General features: G+C 47.8%; 1 protein-coding gene across 4 annotated transcripts; it reads right to left on the reverse strand.

Annotated features, from left to right (window-relative positions):
• Positions 1-1,971: 1,971 nt before the first annotated feature.
• Positions 1,972-14,274, reverse strand: Spint1 (serine peptidase inhibitor, Kunitz type 1). 4 transcript variants are annotated; one of them, XM_051183680.1, is made up of 11 exons: positions 14,204-14,274; positions 13,431-13,973; positions 6,254-6,381; positions 5,885-6,023; positions 5,610-5,795; positions 5,453-5,479; positions 5,041-5,166; positions 4,913-4,963; positions 3,145-3,315; positions 2,917-2,964; positions 1,972-2,618 (listed from the first exon to the last, which is right to left on the reverse strand). In XM_051183680.1, the coding sequence occupies exons 2-11, from the start codon at positions 13,885-13,887 to the stop codon at positions 2,410-2,412; spliced, it is 1,542 nt and encodes a 513-aa protein (XP_051039637.1). In that variant the 5' UTR covers positions 13,888-13,973; positions 14,204-14,274; the 3' UTR covers positions 1,972-2,409. The 4 variants fall into 4 exon arrangements, with proteins under 4 accessions (XP_051039637.1, XP_051039638.1, XP_051039636.1 ...); XM_051183681.1 differs by lacking the exon at positions 14,204-14,274 and having other exon boundaries at positions 5,625-5,795; positions 13,431-14,098; XM_051183679.1 differs by lacking the exon at positions 14,204-14,274 and having other exon boundaries at positions 13,431-14,098.
• Positions 14,275-22,987: the final 8,713 nt, after the last annotated feature.

A 22,987-nucleotide genomic window follows, 5' to 3' on the forward strand; every position in this document is an offset into this window, starting at 1 on the left:
GTCCCTGCCCTGAGGATTTCCAAACACATGAGGGCAAACACACAAGACAAGAACCCCGTTCACCTGTTATTGGAAGAGTGACCGGTGCCTTGAGGACCACAGTGACCTTAGCCGGACAATTTGTGGAATCTTTTTGAAGCAAGTACTGCATGGGGTAAAGTTGATTTTTTGGGGGGAGGGGAGGCAAAGGAGCACCTGAAGCATGGGCAACTAACTGCCTGTGCCAAGCGCAGAGTCGGGAAGACATGACAAAGCATTATTTAGGTGGGGATGAAACCGAGAGCAGAGTTCAGGAGATAAGGAGCAAGTTTGAGGAGCAAACGGTAACCACACCCCCTAGCGGCCTCTGTTAGATTCCACCTCCTCTAGCCAAGGCAACCTGGTAAATTAATAGGGAAGGTGTTTTAATTACCTACCCGCCTACACCTGGTCTCCACCACCCCAGCAGGCTGCTCATTTCAGACCAATGCTTGCTAGGCACTCGCTGTGTTGACCACTCTCCTGGATTTGGGATAGCCTTTGAGCTGTTAATCATCCCAGCCCGGCAAGTGCTTTATAAAGAATCAAGGAGAGAACATCTATTTTGAGTCTCAAAGAGTGGGTAAATAGACTGGCAGAATCGGGGGTTAGGTGAGAAAATCCTGTGTCTGGGAAGTGAAACAAAAGGAATGAACTCCACCCCTGCCATGGACTCAACCTTCGCTGAGTAACTACCATTAACTGAGGTCACAGAGGGAACATGAGATGCTGGAGACGGAGATGACTCAGATGCCACCTGTGACTCCAGTTCACCACCTAGCAGGGAAACAGATACATAAACAAAAAAAAAAAAAAAAAAAAAAAAAAAAAAAAGGATGCCATGTGCTCAGGGTCCTGTTGGCAAACCCAGGGCGTGGAGCAGGGAGTGCCAGGCACCTGGGCCAGTGCTCGAAGGAAGGTTCTAAGTTTAGCAGAGTGATAAAAGGGGGAGGCAGTCCAGGGCAAGCAGGTAGGGAAACACACAAGCACCAAAGGGAGGGCTCTCTGGGTGGGCAGGAAGGCACAGATGTGCTCAGCCGGGGAAACTCACTTTCTTACAGCTATGCCTGTAGGTTGAGCTTGCTTAATAGTCCCTAACCTCTCCTGGGACATGGGACCTTTGAGCCTCCCTACCAGGGTTCAGCCTCACCAGGAATTGGCTAACTCAAGCTTTGCCGGCAACCCCCTGGCTTGTGGATGCCATTAGCACGGGCCACAGGGCTGTATACTGAGCCAGCGGGGCAGTGCCTCCCCTGACAGCCTTATGTGTAAGGACTGGCAGTGCTGGGCACACAGCTCACCTCGATCTGTTGAACAGAGTCTGAGACTTTTGGTACCTCTAAGTGGTTTGAGCCTTGGAGGGGACGGTGAGTTGGAGTGGTGTATCTTACCTAGTGTAGGTACTAGGCAGGAGCTCGGAGCCTGGGGGAGGGGCTGCATTCCTGTGCCAAGGGTTCTCAGGTGGGCAGGGAGGTAACAGATGGCCTGTGTCTGGGAACGTGAAGTGACAGCCAGGGTTCAAGCCCCAACCAGCCTAGTCCCACCCCGAGTAGGGGCACCTGAGTGATGGGCACGAGAAACCTCACACAGCTACACTCTACTCCCACAGTCCTCTACTCTGGTGGTCAAAGGTGACACTTTACTCTGAGGAGCCAGGGCAGTTTCAGGAGAGGTGGGAAAACCTGTGGAACAGGGTGGCCAAAGGCTGAACTGGTTGGACAGGACAATTCAAACCCCCCTCCCCCAGCAACCCCACAAAACAGGGTTGGGACGATGGCTCAGTGGTACAGAACCTGCCTAGCACACATGGGTTTTAAACAACTAACGGGTGGGAAGGGGGCAAAGGGAACTCAACAAAAACACAACACTTTATTTTTTAATTTAATGTCATTTTGTGGCGCTGTGGAGAGAACTCGGGCTACGTGATCTACCGCTGAGCCCGCCCCCCCCCCCCAAGCAATTATTTACAGCGCAAACTACAAAGGGACATCCTTCAGTGTTGGACTGTAGAGAGTAGAAGGGTGGCTGTGGAAGGCAGAGTTGCAGACTCTGGCTTCTTACACCACTCCAGGTCCTAGCATCATTAGATGGGGCCCGGCAGCTTTGAACAGAACACAAAACCCCAACTTCCTCTGGCTCCTGGGCAAGCAGGTCCTTGTATGTATAGTACTCCTGGCTCAAGGCTGCTCTGCTCCTCCCAGACTCTTGGGCCTTCTCCAGAATTGGCCCGAGTGCAGCTGAGACTCCTCCAAGGGGCCCAGAGGCCTGGCTTCTGAGACAGAGTAAGTATGCCCAGGAAACAGGCAGGAAGTGTCTGGTCCCCAAGTTTTCCCAGGTTCTAGCCTCTGTCCAGCAGGCTGGACCTGGTTGAGACTGGCGAGAGTCCCAGGCTCAGAGGGGCCGGGTTGTGTGATTGTAGACCAGGTGCTCTGTGTCCTCAGTGGTGGAAACTGTGGAGCTGGCTGGTGTGGGAGGCGGGTGGCGGCGACGGTGGCTGTGGAAATTCTTTTTCTTACTCTTGAAGAAGAAATAGCCCAGGATGGCTATGACCACTATGATACAGATGACCAGGAGTACAGCAACGGCCACCTCCACGGAGCCTGAGAGAAAATGGGCAGAATGAGGTACTCCCAAGGCCTGTCTAGTTCTGACAGCCACCATCCAAACTCTATGGAACACAGACCTCCAAACTAGCTGTTTCCAGAAGCCCAGACGGGCTCTGATGGCAGAGAAATGGCAGGCAATTCACTGTACCTCCCTCCTTTACCTATGCCAGACCTCACTATTCAATAGTGCACTCTGGGTAACCCCAGGATCCTTCTCAACACAGCTTAGGCATTCATCATGTGTTGCTAGTCCCTGATATCCACGCTGGTAACATGACACAGCAGGGCTTACCTACATTGGGAACGGAGATTTCCCTCCGCAGACCAAACACATCCTTCTCTGCAAAGTGACACGGAGAAACCAGTCAGCACTAAATCCTTAGACTCCGCTGTTGGCGTGCCACAGCCCCCTCCCCCCCGTCAGCCTCTCCCACTACCACTGAAGTCATTTAGTAGAGGAGTGACCAACCCAGGCCTAGCTAACCCTTCCCCTTCACCCTGCCACTGCCACTCCGCTCACTGGAGATGCCACGACAGGACTCAAGACACTCTTCTTCCTCCTCAAAGTTGTTCTTGTTGCCATAGCAACCCCCATAGGTGAAGCGGGCACAGTGTTCACTGAATGGGTTGTAATACCAGCGTGGGATGTTCTCTTTGCAGAGCCCAGTGTCTGGCAGTTCTGCACAGTATCCTGCATGCAAAGGGACAAGTGAGTCCATGGAGCTACCCATGCCGCAACCCTTCAGACCCCGCTGAGGTTAGTGTGGCTTCACCAAAGGCCAATCTGTAGTGCTATCAAATGTAAGAAAGGTACTCTGGACAGCAATCCTAGGCACCAAGGAAACTATGACTTAGACCCACGTTTTAAAGACATACTCCATCACATTGTTTATTATTTTTTGCGTGTGCCATAGCACACCAAGCACAGGGAGATCAGAGGACAACTACTGGAGGTGGTTTTCTCCTTCCAACACACTGAGTCTTAAGGCTCAAACTCAGGTCATCAAGTTTAGCAAGTGCCTCTGTTCCCACTGAATCATCTTGTTGGCCCCATGGTTTTTTTTTTTTTTTAATTCCATATTATTATTTTGTGTGTGAGTGTTTCTTGTGCATGTATGGCCGGCCCCGGATGCCAGAAGATGTTGGATCCCCTGGAACTGGACTTATGATGGTTGTGAGCCACCATATGGGTGCTGGGAATGAACAGGGCTTCTGCATAAACTAGTGCTCTTAACCACTGTACCTCATCCTCAGCCCTGTACTTTTCTTTTCTGAAGTAACGTTCTGTGTCAAGGTCTCTGACTCCTACCACCAAAGGGGTGGGTGTTAGGTAAGGGTGAGCATCCAGCTTAAGCAGGGATTCTCAACCTGTGGTTCCCAGCTCCTGGGGCAGAGGGTTGCATGACCCTTTCACAGGGGTCACCTAAGACCATCAGAAAACATAGATATTTACATGAAGATTCAATACTGTGACAAGTAACAAGATTACAGTTATGAAGTATCAGTGAAAATAATTTTACTGTTGGGATATGAAGAACTGTATCATTACAGGGTTGCAACATTAGAAAGATTAAGAACTACTGAGCTTAAGGTTTTTTGTTTGTTGTTGGTTTTGTTTTTTTTTTTGTTTTGTTTGTTTGTTTTTTGAGATAGTTTATTTGCGTAACCTGGCTGTCCTGGAACTTGCTCCTTAGACAAGAGTGGCCTTGAACTCAGAGATCCACCTGCCTCTGCCTAGGATTAAAGGCATGTGCCTATGTCTGGCCAAAAATAAATAAATAAAGATTTTAATAGAGGATCTCATTACAAATCACAGGCTGGCTTTGAACTCTTCTATTTAGCAGAAGTTGACTATGAACTTCTGAACCTTCTGGCATAAGCCATCACTTCCAGACTATTAGCTTTATTTTTAGTACATATTAGTTTGTATAATGGGATTTTTGTTTCCTCCCCTCCCCAGTGGTGGTGGGACCCAATCACAGTTCCTTACCATGCTAGGTTGGTGCTCTACTACTGAGCCCGACCTCAGTCCCCACTGCCTTTATTTTTAATATTGTTTTCAACTTGTTAAGTCATGGTGGCTTCCCATGTATGACAGCACTATGATTTCCTAAACACATAACTTAGTGATGTGTTCAATGCAGCTACAGTAATGAAGTAGTAAGACAGTGAGTGCCTAGTGGTGTCTGGGAAATGAGCCCTTGAGAGGGCAACAGGAAAGCTGGGGAAACCCTGGCTCTGCACACATAGCAAACCCCTGGGACACAGAGGGACGGGGAGGCTCTCACCTTTGTCCTTGAAGAAATGGATACTCTGAAGTTCATCAAAGCCACTGGTGTCTGCGGAGATGAAAGGCATAAGGGAGAGCTGCTAGGGTCTGCCCTCCTGCTCCCCATCCCTTTTGTTCCCTGCTTACATTTTTCACAGGTGGCTTCATCAGAGCCATCAGGACAGTCAGGGGTGTCATCACACTCCAGGAAGCCGTCGATACAGCAGCCATTGCTGCAGCGGAACTGGGTGGCGTGGCAGCTGCCAGAGCACACTGGATGGGGGGGGGGGTGAGGTGAAGCTCAGGCACAGAGTGGGTGCCAAGGGGGCCTCATCTACGCGGCCCTCTTTATCACGAGCACATTCTTTACCAAGCCCAGCTCCTCCTACATGTAAACTAGGCAGATCCTGACAGGGAGCTGCTGGGTTGGAAGGGCTATGTGTTTGTACACTAGTGGGGTGGTGGGAGCCGAGCAAAGGCGGTTTAGTCAGGGGTATGGTCATCATATTGGCTAAAGACCAAGACACAGGGAAATGGAAAGAAAGGAAGTAGAACTCACCTGGATTGTGCCTTTTAGGTGAGATTCCTAGGGGAGAAAACAGAGGACTAATAGGAAGCATGGCCAGATTCTAATGATGATGGGGATACCCATAGCCCACTTCCCCAACCAGTAAAACTACCCACCCTGGGCAATTTCACCTGAGCCCCAAACTTGCCTCTCAGAGACCCACCCTGCACATCCTTGCAGGCTAGCATGCACTCTTCTTCCCGAAGGTAATTGTTCTTATTGCCCAGGCATCCTCCATAAGTGAAACTCTTGCAGATCTGTGCTGCGGGGTCATAATACCATCGTGGGAAGGAACCCCGGCAGCGGCCCACCTTGTAGGATGCCAGGCAATAATCTAGATGGAAGAGAGCTTGTGAATTGGGGCTAAAGGATCATCAGTGGGCTGAGGGGCGCTACAGACACCTCGTGCTCACTCCCAGTCACCTTCTGTCTGCTTGGCGGTTAGCACAGTGATGGTTAGGTTGGCTGTGTCCTCCGGCTGGTCTGAGTCAGTTCTTGTCAGTTGGAACATGTAGGTCCCTTCCTTAAGTCCCCACAGCTCCACTTCATCAGCACTCTTTCTCTACACACAAGACTGGTCATCAAGCTTGGAGACTTCCTGATGTTCTTGGACTGCCCCAGGTCCTCCCAGCCACACACCCACCCCCTGGGAGAACACAGGGACTTGGTATCAAACGAATCCTGATCTTTTCTCTAGCCAACACCAAATGTGCCGGTGGTTGGCCTACAGCCCAGATAAAAGGTGCTCCAGGAGGCTGTGGGGAGGGTGAGGGGTTCAAGCCAGTGTCTCACCTCTACTCTGACATCATGGTCGCCCTCCAGTAGCTGCCAGTTTGTGTTGTCTGCATCTCTCAGTACCAGGGGTTTCTGCAGCTGCACCTTCAAGTCTATGCCTACCCAGGTACGAGGGATCCGGGACCCTGAGAGAAAAGGAAGTAAAAATCAACTGTCAGTGGGTAGACTAGGGTACAGTGGGTAGACTCTTGGTACAAGAGGGGTGGTGGCCAACTCTGGGCTCAGTAGCCTGCACAGCACACAGGGAGGGCTTGAAACAAAGCCAATACCTTGCTCTCTATGTAGTCACATTATGAGTAGTATGAAGCAAATAACTGAATACTATATACTTACTATCTGATCTCATTTAGGAAAAAAATCGTGTGTGTGTGCATGTATGGGGGGGGTCTGTTCTTGGTTTCTACAATAAGCAGGTACTTCTCCTGACTACTTTAAAAAGTTCGTTTTTTGTTTGTTTGTTTTTCTGAGACAAGTTTCTCTGGCTATCCTGGAACTTGCTCTATAAACCAGGCTGGCCTCAAACTCACACAGATCTGCCTACCTCTGCCTTCCTGAGTGCTGGGATTAAGGTGTGAGTCATCCCCGCCCTAAAGTAACTTCTTTAAAAGCCAGATAAGAAAATGTGTGATGGAAAAAAAACCATCATTCCTCTGAGGCAACAGATAGAGTTCCCATTGGTAGACTACTTACCTGACATTGACAAACACCTGGAATAGATTCCCTAGTGCTAAATAAAACCAGGAGTGGAGGCACATGCTTGCAATCCCAGCACTCGGGAGATAGAGGCAGGAGGATCGGAAGGTTGACTTAGAATACACAGCAAGTTTGAATTCAGCCTAGGATGTATAAGACCACGTTGTGAAAAATAAACAAGTGGGTGCTTGGGGAGTAAGGATGGCTCAGTGGTCAAAAGACTGGCTCTTAACCAACACAGTGGCTAAAACCACCCACAACTCTCATGTTCTCCATGGGCAGCTGGCACTCAAAGTCGTACATGACATACAAGTAAAAAACAAAAACAAAACCCCCCAAAACTCACTCCTGACTGGTCTAGACCACACTGAGAAACCAATCTGGACAGAGACCTTCAGCAGATGACCTCAGGAGGGACCATGGGATAGGGTGCTTCTGCCATCAGCTATAAGGGGTTTCCAGGAGCCACACCCTTCCTGGAGCTGATAGCTTGAGCTTAAGGCTTCCTTCATCCACACGTCATACTTTCTTGCCAGGTTATACTACATCCCATGTCAAAAACAAACACCAAAAAAGGAAAACTATGCCTTGTCCATGTGCACAAACCCACACGCACACATACAGACAAATATTTTTATTTGAGTCAGAGTCTCCCCGTATCCCTGGCTGGCCTGGAACCCACTACGTAGATTGGCCTCAAATTCAGAGAGACTGCCTCATTTCCTTTGTGCAGGGTTTAAGGGTGTGTGCCACCACAACTGGCTATGCAAAATAAAAAGATAGTAAAAAGACCCAGTAACATGTCATATAAACGAGCAGTCATGAAGTAATGTGGAATAGGAGGAGGCCGCAGAGAGCAGGCTATCGGGGGAAGGGGAAACTTTCAACTCAACGGAAGACAGGTTTTTAATTTTTTTTTTTTTTAACTTGATTATGGGGAAGAACGGGATATTTGTGAAATAATTCACATGAGAGAAGTTACCGATCACCAAACTTATTAAATCAATTCAGAGTATATGAGAGTCCTTTACTGGGGGTGTTTGGACTTATGGTAGAAAACACAAGAAACTGAGCAGATGGCTCAGTCAGTAAAGTGTTTGGCATGTGAGCAGGAGGTTCTGAGTTCAAATCCTTAGCATCCATGTGAAAAGTGAGGCACAGTGGTTTTCCACATGTGGAATCCCAGCACTAGAGGCAGAGACAACGGGATCCATGGGGTCAAGGGCCACATCAGAATCAGTGAGCTGTTGTACCTGAAAAGACTGTCCCAAAAAATGAGGTGAAGCCAAGTGTCAGGATTGCCCTTAATCCCAGCACTCCAGAGGCAGAGACAGGTGGATCTCTGTCAGTCTGAGGCCAATCAGGGCTACAAAGTAAGCCCGTCTCAAAAAGCAAAACAAACAACACAAGAAAGTAGAGAACACTTGAGGAAGGTACTTGATATCCACCTCTGCACACCTGTGCACCTAAACACACACACATGTGCATGCACACACACCACACACATACATGAGGTAAACAACAACAAGGAATAAACTGAAAAGAGAAAATTGCAAGGCTGCTTCTGTGGACAGTAAGGAGATGGCCACAGAGGGCCAGCCTGAGACAAACCTCTGGATGCTAGGTCAAGTGCTTGGAGACACAAGGAGAGACATTCAAACATCAAACAAATAACGATACAGGAAGAAGGTAGACAGTGGCTGTGAGCAGTGGAGCGGAGTTACCATAGACCTTGACCTCTGTAATGCACAATGAGATCCAGGAGTCCTGTGGGAGGGGCCTAGGACACTCATTCTGAGCATCAGCTTTTATCTGTTTGGGAAGAGTTTCTAAGGAGCAAGAAGGCTGCCAGGTGGATGAGGGCAAGAGGCCCAGGAAAGATGTAACAGGAGGAGTCTGAGTCACAGGGCAACCAAGGAAAGTATAGAAGGTTAAAAAACACCCATGGGTAGCAGGCGTTGGTGGCACAAGCCTTTAATGCCAGCATTTGTGAGACGAGGCAGGTGAATCCCTGTGAGTTCGAGACTGGTCTACAGAGGAGTTCCAGGACAGGCTCCAAAGCAATACAGAGAAACCCTGTCTCAAAAACCAAAACCAAAAAAGAAAAAAAGAAAAAGAAAAAAACCACGGCAGACACTTCTGCTTTCTCATGAAAGGCTCTGGAAACAGGGAAGGAAGACCCAGGTCTGCGTGGAAGAGAAACTAGATTAAGAAAGAACTTGTAGTTCATTCAGAGAAAAGGTGAATTTGAGGCAAGTTACATACGTGCACGCCAAGGCTGTATCAGGGGTTAGCATGGGTGAGCAGAATTCAGGCTAACCATCTGTCGTATTTTTGATGAATAAGGAGGGGGGAGAAAGAAGAAAATCATCTTTTGTGAGATGTGAAAATTAGAAAGAATAAAATCTGTGTTGCAGGAGGTGCAGTTTTGCGGGCGTGTGCGCATCTAGCACACACAAGGCCCTGTGCTTGCTCCCCAGCAATGCAGGAGTGGAATGTGTTCTCTACGTTGGAACAAAGCCTAGCCCCATGCGTATCCATTGCCGATGGCTGCCTTTCCGTTGTCGCATAGAGTGGTCACCACACCTACTACGTGGTATATGGCACGGAAAGCCTAAAGTATTTAACATTTAGACCACTTACCTTCATAACCAACCTGCCATCCCTGTATTTTCACTCTTATTGGATGAGAAAATTGACAGACACCTGAGGGACGTAGCTCAGTTTTTATCCAACATAGGTGTTGGGAACTGAACTCTAGCCCCATGACTCAGTTTTTAAACGTTAGAAGTGGGATTTGAACCCAGGTCTCTCAGCCTCCATTACTCACACTCCATCTAAAATGCCACTTTTGAGCCATTAAGATGGCTCAAGCAGGGGAAGGTAACTGCTACCAAGCCAGACCCCAGTTTGATCCCCAGGACCCACATAGTAAGTAGAAAGAGAGAATAGATTCCTGTCTACTACCCTCTGCTCCCCGTGAGTAGAGAGCAACCCTGACAAGTAAACAGAAATATCAAAAAACAAACAAAACACCCCAAAGTGAAATTCAGGGCTCCTTAAAGGCTGTTTCCATTACAGCGCAGAAGGAGGTGGAAAGGAAATCTATCAAAAGATAGTACTTCTTCCTCTCTTTGATTTAGACAGGGTCTCTGGCTGGCCAGAAAGCCCAGGCTGGCTTTCAAACTTGAAAACTACGATGACAGGTCTGAGGTATCACGTCAGGCTGAGGGAAAGTATTTAAATTAATTTCCTTCCTTCCTAAACCATACTGCCTTAGGGCTTATTATTATTATCTTGCATTTATCTGTTGGTTTGTTTAGAATATATATGTGTGTGGGCATGGGCATGACAAGGCATGAGTGTTGAGGTCAGAGGACACCTATGAGGTCAATTCCCTCCTTCTACTGAGTGGGTCCTGGCAATCAAATTCAAGTTGCCAGGCTTGGTGGCAAGCACCTTTACCCACTGGGCTGTGTTGCCAGCCTGGTTTTATTATTACAGCGAAACAGTGATGGCACACACCTTTAATTCCAATGCTTGGGAGGCAGAGGCAGGCAGATCTCTGTGAGCCTGAGGCCAGCCTGGTTTCATTACGATTAAAACAGCATCCCAGTATTCAGTTAAAAGATGTGCTGACACACACCAATGTTGTTTCCAATTCTTCATTAATGCTTTCAAACACATGTGGAAGTTAAGTAGAACTGTGTCAAGGGTAGCACTATAGAGGGTTATGTAGACTGTAAGAGTGCTCAAAGAGCAAAGTGATAAGGACAGCTATTGGAGGCTGAGTCACAGAGATGAGAAGACTTCATGGCAGGGTAATGAATGGGACACACACCAAACAGTACGGAGAAAACGGCAGCTGGGTTCCAGGGACTTAGGGGAAAGAAGGCAGGGTTGGCTGAGCCTAGTGTCACAGGTCTGCAATTGCAACTACTGGACAGACAGAGGCAGGAGGATGTAAGTTCAAGAACTGCCTGGGCTATAGAGCTAGTTCAATGCTGGCCCGAGGAGACCTAGCTCGAAGTTTTACAAAAGGGCTGGGGATGAAGCTTGGTGGTGGAGGCCTTGCTTAACATGCATGAGGCTCGAGGTTAGATTTAGGGCAAAATAAATAAATAAATAAATGGGCAATTAGAAAGCTGGGGGTGGGGGTAGGGCATTCGGAACACAAGAAAGTAAGGGAGCAACAAGGCAAAAGATGAGCAAAAAGTGGTTACCTAGAAACAGGCCTGGCCGGGGCCTGAGTCATCCCCAGACCCTGAGTGATAAGCCCAGGCCTGGAGAAACCCCTTCGCACAGGGCAGAACTACCAGCGGAGGAAAGGGGGAAGCAGACAAGGAAAAACTACCCACCCCAGCCTCCACCCCCAGCCCCACTAAGTGGAAAAGACCAAGGGGCAAATGCCCTAGCCTACCTACCACTCCCTTCTTCCCACCCTCAAGAGAGCAAAGGGCTGGCAAGGCAATAAAACTAGGCCTCAGGACATATTCAGGGAAATGCAGACTCCGCCCCCTGAGCCACTGGGGAGGGAGGGGGGAGACAGGTACAAAGGATAGGACAAGTGACTGGACTGGAATCTGGTCTGGCATGGCCATAACCTGGGAAAAAGGATCAAGTACACCCATCCTGGGAAGGAGTCCTTCAACCAGCTTAGGTGTCCTGACAAACCCTCTCTAATCTACCAGCCAGACTTGGCTTGACAGAGGAGCCACTGACATACTTAGCTGCCTCTTCTTCCCAAAGTACTGTAGCACCGAGATGGCCTAGAATGGCTTGAAGTACATACAACCTGAGCCCTACCCAGCTCCTTAAATGTCCCAGGAAATCCCCATTCTATCCTATCCTATTTCTGGGGGTTTCCAAAAGAGGAAGGCTGGCCTTGGACTAAGTGACCCAGATCCAGAAACTGGGTGGCCCTGGGGCAAGTCCTATAAGCCTCTTGTCAGAACAGAAAAGGCACCAAAGCCCAAAGGAGTCGGCAGGAGTCATTGCCACCTACACTAATACCCTTCCTTGTGGAACAGGCTCCAGCCTAGAGACTCCATGGTCCAGCCTAGTTAACAGACAGCATCCCCTACTTTCCAGAACCTCCACCTCAGTTCTGCCCAAAGACCAAGCAATGCTGTTGGAAAGTCAGAGAGAAGAGCGGACCCTCAGTGTGCAGTAGGGCTAGCTCAGAAAAAAAAGCAGGAGAGGAAGGTCCCTGATGCACTGGCCCTGTCCTACCCTGTTCCCTGTATTCCTCACTCCAGGTTTTTGCTGCTGGGTGGACTCAAATGCTAGGATTCCACTACAAAGGTGGTCCCATACAAAACACAACAGGACTTTTGGAGTCCACTCCTGAGGTGAGGACTAGATTACCATTTAGGGATGTTATTTTTTTGGGCAAATGATTTTTCCCCCTTTCTTTTATTTGTTTGTTTGTTTTTTGAGACAGGGTTTCTCTGTGTAGCTCTGGATATCCTGGAACTCACTCTGTATACCAGGCTGGCCTCGTAGTCAGGGACCCACCTGTCTCTGTCTCCAGAGTGCTGGGATTAAAAGCATGCACCACTAAGATGACTATGAACAAATAATTCAACACAGGAGGCTCAGTTTCCTCTAAAAAGCAGATACTAGTAGCACCTCTTCCAGAGACTGGAGACAGAGAATGTGAAGAGGTAGCAGAAGTTACGACTTGTGACCCACTCCTGTCCTGAAGCAAAAAGAACAGCCCTGCTCACAGCTGTCTGTTCAGCCAGACCTGGACAAGAGGGCCGTTGTTCCCACTTTGCCTTCATCATTACAAGTAACCAAGGTGGACAGACAGCTGGGCTACCACATCCTAAGCAATGACAGCCTTCGTGGTTCACAGGGACAGGTACACACACCTGTCGGGGTAGCTGACATCCCTCACCTACCAGATACACATACCAGCAGGTTGACTCACCCAGCAGCCCTTCTCAACCCTCATAGAGTACCTCTAGGGCATTTTAGCCACAACACTGTCCCTCTCCCTCAGGACAGCCTTGTTCTGTACTTTCTGGGGCCTGGCCGTGTCATTGGTCCACCTGAAAAAGGCCAATCTATTCCCAGGTTAGAGACACTAGCCTGTTCCTTATCCATTCACTGGTCAAGGCCTCAAAGAGCTTAGGCCAAAGCTTGCCCAGGGTGCCTTTCTAGTCACTGGGCCTCATCAACATTATCTGACTCGGCCTATCAGGGACAGAGGTAGGGAAACCTAGAGTCACCTCATTTCTCCCATCAGTACAGCCCGGGCCAAGCCTTCAACCCACCTATAATCAGCTCCTGAGTTCAGGAACCAACCTGATCCTGTGTTGCGGCCCCTCTCCACTCATCCCTCCCCTTTGTTTACTAAATGCTGCCTGCTTCAAAGGCAGTCGATAAAGGACTCTCCTCCTTCACTCCTTTTTGTTGATCTCTTAGCCATAACTCCATAACCTGCCCATCTCTTCAGGCCGGCAACCTTCCTCACCTCCAAAGCCTCGGGTCCGCAGCTCGCGGTAGGAGTTGTAAAGCTCCTGTGTAAGATAGTTGATGAAGCCCTCCTTCGGAGCGAACTTACACACGAAGTTCTGCTCGTACAGGCAGTTCATGAGGAAGCAGGCAGAGATGGCGTCCTCGCCGCCGTCTGGCTGCAGCTCCACCAGCGCCAGATTGCAGTTCTGGGTGGTGCAGCAGGCACGCACGCAGTCCCAGCTGCGACGCACCGTCGGGGAACCCAGGAATGTGGCCCCGTTGCTGACCGAAGCGGCGGTATCGAGCACGAAAGCCGGCACCCCGCTGGTAAAGCGGGCCAAGCAGTCGGTTCCCCCGGGAAGCTCAGGGGGTGCGGACGGCACCGCGGTCTCGGTGCCCTGGAGACTAAGCGCGCAAAGGAGCCACACGGCGACCGTAGAGATGCTGGCCTGCGCCAGGCGGCGGCCCGCCATCGTGCTCCCAGGGGCCGTCGCCCTCCTCCCCAGAGCGGGGGTCACCTTCACAGAGCCGGCCTCCGGGTTCCGAGGGTGCTTGTGACCTGAGAGGGGAGGAGACAGAGGAGACACACCTGATCAGCTGGGGTAGGGGCGCGGAGCACTGGGGGCAAGGAGGCGCATGCTGGCCGATCCGCCCAAGCACACTCCGAGGACCCGACCGCCGACGTCCCGCAGAGCACGTTCCGGAGCTCGCGTACCCGGACACGGGACGGACCGCAGCCAAACATGCTCCGCGCCCGCTGGGCCACCGCCTACCGTCCGCCGGAGCTACCTGCGCAGGTAAACGGGGTGGAGCTGCAGAAAATCCCGCCCGGCTTCTACCCGGCTCAGGATACGCGGAAGACCTGCAGCCTCCTCCTCCTCCAGTTTCTGGTGAAACTGAGTCAGAGCGGCCGGGGAGGGACGGACATTAACCCCTGCGCCGCCGGCCCCGCCCACGCCAGTTGCACTGCCTCCCGCCCTGCCCAGCAGAACTTCCGGCTGGACCCGCCCGGCGGCTCCGCCACCCCAGACCCAACCAACCGCAGCACCTGCGGACGGCCGGTGGCTTGGGTGAGGCTCGCATGCCCTGGAGGCGGCTCTACACTGGCTCCACGGAGTCCAGCCACTCTTAGGGTCCCAGAGCATCAGAAGTGCATCCCCAAAGCCCAAAATGGACCGCGACGCCACTGCCAGGTGGCGAGGGTGCGGCTGCCTCCGGCCTCCCTTTCCGGTTAGAACTGGCCTTCCCTGCCCTTGGCTGGAGGCGTTTGGGAAGGGGTTGGGGGAGAAATGTTGGGGAAAACTTATGCAAACGATTTCACTATCTGTGGCCTGCCCTCTGGACAGCATTTCCAGTTTTCCTCTAGGAAGAGAAACCCCGAAGCTGGGTAGGCTGCGTTTGTGGAAGCCAGCCTCAGGGATGCGGGCTGCAGTGGCGCAGCTCTGGACAGCCCTCCTTATTGTCCTAGTTGACGAACAGGTGATTCCTGGTATCCTGGCTTCCCTGTGTCACCCACAGAAGTTCATTCCCTTTGGTTTGGGCCTCTCCCTCGTTTTGTGTTAACATTTCCTTTTGAACTCTTCACCTTTTATTAGTAAGCAGCCCCTTCCCTGAATCTCAGGTTTCCTTTATCCCGAGAAAGGGAACTCCCAGTGAGTACTCCACTACTGGCTTATGAATTCCCTACTTGGACACGTGGAGGCTCCAGCTCACTGTAGGGCTGAGTTAATGCCTCTCCCACAGCAGTGGACACCTTGATGTCCGAAGGGAAAAACGCTCACACCAGTCTCTACATCGTAGAATTCGCTGCTTCTGTTTTCTTTCAAATTAATTTATTCCTGAGGCAAGGTGGTGATGTGCATCCCTGGTTCGGAACACAAAGTCACTGTTCTGCCCCACGTCCTAGTGTTGGGATTACAAAGAGGAATCCCTATACCTGGCAGGATGTGTCCTATTTATGCCCTCTCCCCCTCAAAAGGAGGTCTGGAGAGGTAGCTCAGCAGTTAAGAGCACTTGCTACACTTACAGAGGACTGGAATTCAATTCCCAGCATCCACACCTAAAGGTTCACAGTGCCTGTAACTCCAGCTCCAGGGGCTCTGAAGCCCTCTTCTGGACTCCTCAAGCACCTGTGCACTTGTGATATTTACTCACGCACACACACACATACCCATAAAACTTGTGTATGAGTGTCTGTCTGTGTGTGTACCACGTATGTACATATGTGCCTGGTGCTTGTTGAGACCAGAAGAGGATGTTGTATCTACCTGGAACTGGAGTAACTGTGAACTTCCATAACTTCCATATGGAGGCTGGGAACCCGACTAGGGTTCTTTTATGTTGTTTTGTTTGTTTTGTTTTGCCTTTTTTTTTTTTTTTTTTTTTTTTTTTTTTTTTTTTGAGAAAGGGTTTCTCTCTGTAGTCCTGGCTGCCCTGGAACTCACTATGTAGACCATGCTGGCCTTGAACCCATAAATCTGCCTGCCTCTGCCTTTCTCGAGTGCTGGGAATAATGGTGTGTGCCACCTCTGCCAGACTCAAGATTCTCCTTGTTTTCTTTTCTTCTTCTTTTTTTGCTTTGTTTTGTTTTGTTTGTTTGCTTGCCTGTTTTTTGAGACAAGGTTTCTCTGTGTAGACCAGGCTAGCCTCAAACTCACAGAGATCCACCTGCCTCTGCCTTCTGAGTGCTGGGACTAAAGGCATGTGCCACCAACACCCAGCTTAAGATCCTCCTTTTCATGCTGTCTTAACTTCCCCCCATCATGGAAATTTTTTCCCCATTGCTCACCCAAATTAGTTTCATGTAGACCTTGGAACCAAGAGTCATTTTTCCTTTATCAATACAAATCTTCCAACTGCTCATGTCATATCAGATACTAGGAGCAAAAACTAGTGGATGTCAACTCCTCTCTAGATATTCTGGGGTTCCACAGGCCCTGACATAGTGATGCCCGTAATGGTATTTTGGGGGGAAAGCATGATTGTGTAGTTGCTGGGAAGGACGGGTTTTGTCACAGTTTGATTCCTACCTTCCCTAATAGTTTATACATAAGAGAATATACTGCCACAGAAACATCACCTTATGATAATACTACATTGCTAGAAGCTTATGATTACATTCATTATGTATATGGTATTAGAAATACCTATATTTAAAGCTGGGTGTGGTGGCACATGGTTATAATCCTAGCATCTGGTAGGAGGAGGCAGGAAAGATCAGGAGTTCAAGACCAAACCTGATTAAAAATCAAGTTTGAGGCCAGCCTGGGCTATATGAGACCCCGTTGCAGAAAAAAAAAATGAAACAATGCAAAATGAAACCAGACCCTTGGGTTTTGGCTGGAGATGTAACTCTCAGCAGTGGAACACTCACTTTATGTGCACAAAACCTAGAGTTTGGCTCTTCAGCAAAAGCAAAGCAAGCACGGTTGTCAGGAACTGAAATCTTCCAAACCTCGTTCCTGAGCTCTTCCGGCAAATTACCCAGTGTAATCGGACCAAACCAAGGAAGTAGGCTCTGTTTTATTTCCATTGTACTGTTGAACAAACAGTCAGACAGGTGAGCCAACACGTTGGGTCTTATAGCAGCTAAGTGGCAGAGTGGGGCCTGGCTCCAAGCAGGCTCACTTCGTTGCTTCCGTACCTACACCCTGGGCTTCCTTATGCTCACAACTCTAACTTCATCGGGAAGTTCCACTCTTTCTTCAGGTTTTCCTTACCCGAAATTAAAAAAAAAAAAAATTTTTTTTTTTTTTCAAGTGATGACCAGCCTTTTGTGTGTGTGTGTGGTGCTTACTGCTGTGGTTTCAATAAGGACTGGTCCCTTTGGGAGCTCATGGTGAAATTTGCTGTTGCGGCTGTGGCGTCCCAGAGGTGGGGCCTTTTAGTGGTAATTAGATCATTAAGAAGGAACTGGGTTGATTCTTGAAGGACTGGATGAGTTACCATGAGAACAGGTTGTAGAGTGAGGCTGCCCCTTCTGTACACACCCATTGGGCCTTCTACTTTTCCATCGTGGTTGGGACCCTGTGTTAGGCCCCTGCTGGATATGAGTGCCAGATTGTTGAGTCTCTGGAAGCATGTGCTAATTAACCTTTTTTATTACTTTGGTTGTGGGCTTGAACTTGATGTCACAAATCGTCTGCCACTACTCGGTCCACTGTACTCATTGAAGTGGGGCTTCTTACGTTGCTGGCCACCTGCAAGTGTTTTAACTGCTGAGCCATCTCTTCATTGATTGACTTTTTCTTTTCTTTTTCTTTCTTTTTTTTTTTTTTTTTTTTTTTTTTTTTTTTTTTTTTGAGATAGTGTCTCTCAGTGAACCTGGAGATTCCACTGGCTAACCAGCCCCAGGGATCCTCCAGTCTCCATCTCCCAAATGCTAGAATTACAAGCCTGTGCCATCATGCATGCCTCCTCTTCCTAGTTTTAAAAACATTTCCTGGTTTCCCTTTAAAGAACATGATGTCCATGCTAAAGACAGGGACACAGAATGCTGTCATTCTATTTAACTTGAAGTCACTCCCCTCTTTAACTTCTCTCCTGGCCTCTGTACTAGTTGTTGTAATCCAGGCAAACCTGGCCCCACCTCTCACCCACCTGCGAATGGCTCTTTAAAAGACCCCCCCACACCCTCTAGCAGAATGTCTCACCTTTCTCTTCTGTCCTGCCTGTGTCGCTTTACCGTTTTTTTTTTTTTTTCTCTCTTTCCTTCCCTTATTTTCTTACCTCCCCCTCAATAAAACTCCCAGTATGAGGTACAGGTATCTGTTTCCCCATCCAGGCACTGTCCTCCATCTATCTGCTGAGCTGAGGGACCTTGCTGCTGAGGCTGCCACCTGAGGTCCTAGCTCTGTACGCTTTATTCCTAACACTAGTTTCTTTGCAACTATCTATGGTCCCTATTGCCCTCATCTGCATGGCTCCAGGGATTTATCCAACTGGAAAACATGTCAGTAATACCTGAAACAGAAGGCTAGCATAATTACAAAGTAAAACTGATCTTTGCTTGTTTTGAAACAAGATTATGTAGCTGAGGGTAGCCTTGATATAACCCACCTGCTTGCACTTCTGACATTTCAATCTTAAGACACTGTATCCAGCTCACTTTCAAAAAATAATTTCTTAGTTGTGCCAGCCATGGTGACAGTTGCCTATATTTAATTCCAGCACTGGGGAGGCAGAGGCAGGGGGATCTCTGTGAGTTCAAGGCAGGCGTGGCCAACATAGTAGTTCCCAAACAGCCAAGACTATGAAGAGAGATCATGTCTCATAAACAAACAAACACAAACAACATCCACCTTTTATTGCAGGGGTTGGTGGTGGGCACATTCAAGACAGAGTTGTTCTGAGTAACAAATTTGCTGTCCTGGCACTTGCTTTGTAGATCAGGCTGGCCTCAAACTCACAGAGATCCATCTGCCTCTGCTGGGATTAAAGGTGTATGCCACCACTGCCCGGCCAAAAACCTTTACTTATTTTTAAAACATTTATTTATATGTACTTTATGTATAAGTGCTCTGTCTGCATGTACACCTGCATGCCAGAAGAAATCAGGTGCCATTATAGATGTAAGATATCATGTGGCTGAACTCAAGGCTGGAAGACCATTTCTCCAACCCCCTTTTATTTATTTTTATGTGTATGTGTAACCCTAACTGTCCTGGAACTCGATCTGTAGACCAGGCTGTCTACCAGCTCACTGAGATCCACCTGCCTCTACCTCCCACTGCTGGGATTAAAGGCGAGTGCCACCATCTCCTGGATGTTTAGCCTGTTTGTGTTAAATTCACCATGTATGGGCAATGGCTGCAATGGCCAGCAGAGGGCATCAGATCCTCCTGAACTGGAGTTAGGGACAGTTAGGAATTCCCACGTGCTGGGAACTGAACATAGATCTTCTGCAAAAGCAGCAAGTGCTCTTAAGCACTGAGACATCTCTTCATTCTCTTACCCAGCTGCCTTCATCTCTTAGAAGTAGAGTCTTGCCCAAGGTTTTGTTAATGAGCTGGGTGTAGTTATGCACACCAGTAATCCCAGCCCTTTGCTACACAATGATCTTGGTTAGTGCAGAAACAAGTTGAGAGTGTGGTCACGTGTATGGTTGAACACGTGGGGCAAGTGCACTTTGACACATGTGAAGGCAAGAGAGCCACCTCAATTGTTTCTCAGACATTGTCCACTTTCATTCTGAGACATGATCTCTCACTGCATAGAATTCACTAAGTAGGCTAGACTAGCTTGTAGATGGAGTTTTCTTTAGTCTACCAGCTCACAAATAACAACATGGAGATGTATTATCAATACAGTTTCACAGTGTACAACTATCCCACAACACTAACTAGCCACAGAGCCCCAGAAATCCGCTGGTCTCCACACTTGGTTTGTTGTGTTTTCTTTTTCCCTCAGGCTAGCCCTGAAGTTTTGAACTTGCTAAATAACTAAGAATGCCAGGATTATAGGCACGTGCCACCAGGTCCAACTAAGGATTTCTTTATAATAAATTATGGGGGAAATAATGCAATATTCTTCAAGGTCATGTGTTAAGTACTTTTCTGTTGCTGCGATAAAACACCATAACCAGAAGCAACTTGTAGAAGGAAAAGTTTACTTGACATATGGATCTGGAGGAGTAAATCCATCATAGCATGAAGGCCTAGCATCAACCCACAGGCATGGAGGCAGAGTAGCAGCTGAGAGCTCACATCTTTAAGCACAAATAAGAAGGAGAGTCAACAGCAAGTAGAGTGAAGTTAGGCACTCTCAAAGTCCCTAGTGACATACTTCCTGTAGCAAGGCCACATCTAAACCTGCCCCATAGCCCCACAATGCCTCCACCTGATGACCAAGTGCTTAATGCCCAAGCCTGTGAGGGACATTTCTCATTTAACTTTTATGTAAATGGCATAGAAAGCTGAGTGTGGAGGTTCATGCCAGAAATCTCAGCATTTTAGAAGCTAAGACCACAGGATTGCCACACATTCTAGGCTAGCTGGGGCTACATACATAGTGAGTTTTGGGTCAGCCTGAGCTACAGAGTAAGACCCTGCCGTGTGTGTGTGTGTGTGTGTGTGTGTGTGTGTGTGTATGTGTGTCTCCTGAAATCAAAAAGTAGATTATTGTTTGGTGAACTAGCAGAAAATTCAAAAGAAAGGGGATTGTATAGAGGCATGAATGTGGTCAAAGAACATGGTATACTTAATGAGAATGTCATTACAAAACCCATCATTATGTATGATGAATACACTCCAATAAAAATAGCTAGGGCAACCTGGCAGTGTTGGTGCATACCTTTAATCCCAGCACTCAGGAGGCAGAGGCAGGCAAATCTTTGTGAGTTTGATGTCAGCTTGGAGCTTGGTCTACAGAGCCAGTTCCAGGAAAGCCAGGGCTATTACACAGAGATACCCTGACTTGAGAAAAGAAGGAGGAGGAGGAGGAGGAAGAAGAAGAAGAAGAAGAAGAAAATTTAATGTAAAATTCTAGTCCTTGAAAGCTATTTAGGATAATAAAGAAATACAGGTTATTAGTAATCTATAATGATCAAACTTATAGTCATGTTAGGTATGTTTTCTAGATCAAATAGAGATATATTTTAAACAGATTGATGATCTTCAAATCTTCAGGGACCTACATAATATGGCCATTTGGATGTTTTTGATAACATAGGACTTTTGCTGACAGTGAGACACATTTGCTCCTGGCAGCACCAGTTTACTTTAAGAAAAGATGATGGGCATTGAAGACCCTCCATGTTGAGTTTGCTTCCAATGTAACAAGGCTGGCCATTTGGGCAGGGGCCTGCCCTTGCCTCAAATGATAGCTGTCCAAACTGGACAAAGATGACTGCTGAACTTTGCCAAGACAAGGTAGGACAGTCTTTTAAAATTCCTGCTTCACATAAATGTCTGTCAGATATTCTAGGTACCCAATATTGCAGAGGAATCTTGGGTGATTCCAGCTCTCTCTGTCATTTCTTGGTTTTGGAAGTCACTTGCTCTTCCTGTCTACTCAGGTAATATTATGTCATTCTTGGGTCTTTGATGAGATTGAAGACTAGATAGTTATTGTTACAGTTTTCCTTGTTACCAAATTCAAAAAGGAAACTCACAAAAGAGGTATAAATTCTATAAGGTTGAAAAACATAAAAGCTTAAGTTGTTTATTCAAGAAAGTGTTTTAGGTCTAAAAAATAGTTTTAGGATGGTAATACAAGTTATGATAGAAAATGGTTTAGGTATAAAACTTTAAATTCATCAAGATAATATAGATAATAGAGTATTTTCCATGAATATGCTAAATACAAATAGACTAAACATTGTGAATGTAATTTTTGCCTGATAATCGTTCTTATTGTATATAGCTTTACTATGTTAGAGTTAAAGCCTTTCCTTTTTATTTAAACAAAAGAGGGAAATGTGGGATATTTGTACAGTGTGAAAATGTATTGGTGTGATTGGTATAATAAAAAGCTGAATGGCATTGCTAGGCAGAAAATATAGGCGGGACTTCTGGAGACAGAGGGGACTCTGGGAAGGAGAAAGGTGGAATCGCCAGCCAGACACCTAGGAAACAGCAGTATAGAGAGATGAGGTAATGAGCCACTCAACAGAGTATATATTAATATAAATGGATTGATTTAAGTTTATAAGAGCTAGTGGGAGAAGTCTAAGCAATGGCTGAGCTTTCACAATTAGTAATAAGTCTCAGTGTTATTATTTGGGAGCTAGTGGTACAGAGAGAGACTTGCTACAGACACCTTCCCTCTGCCCGTCTTTTACCCTCTTGGTCTCCCTTTGCCATTGGGCTACACAAGTGCCTCTGCTGCATGTTCTCTAGACTCTCACCATCCCCCATCCTAAAAACAAAGAAGCAGGCTTGGAGAAGCCCATGCCTGAGTGCCCTGTGCGGGCATCTATGACGTTTGCACACTGGTGTGTTCCAATCCATTGCCAAATTCTGTTAAATATTAGCCCCTGACTAGTTCTTCAGTCTGTCCATTTCTTTTTAAAGATAGGACCTCTAACTGGTCCAAAGCTCACTAGGTCCTTAGGCTAGCCTTAAATACATAACAATCCTTCTGCCTAATTTTCCCAAGTCCTGGGATTATAGGATTTAGCCACCATACCTGGCTTTTTTTTTTTTTTAAGACAAGATCTTGCTATGTAGCACAGGTTGGCTTTGAGTTCATAACCCTCCTGCCTCTGCTTCCTGGGTCCTGGGACTACACAGGTGTGCCACCATGCCCAGCAATGGTTCTTTTCTAAAGCTATTTCTCAGGAGTCAACATATAACAGTGGAAGTCAATACACTGAGCAAAAGAACTTAACATCATCACGACAACCATCACAAGACCTAAAAGGAAGTTCATAAACAAAAATTGGTGAAAGGGCCCGCCAAAGAAACCCACCCTGGTCCTGAAACCAGAGCCAATGAAAGAAACACTTTAGTTCTGAAACTAGAACCAAAGGAACACACCCTGACCCTGAAACCAGGGCTAAAGTGTGTTGTACAGATCTTCTTGTATATTAGACAAACACTCTTCCAACTGAGCTGCGTCCTTAGTCCCTGCATG

Source organism: Phodopus roborovskii, unplaced genomic scaffold (genome assembly GCF_943737965.1).
Source record: "Phodopus roborovskii unplaced genomic scaffold, PHOROB, whole genome shotgun sequence".
Taxonomy (NCBI): Eukaryota; Metazoa; Chordata; class Mammalia; order Rodentia; family Cricetidae; genus Phodopus; species Phodopus roborovskii.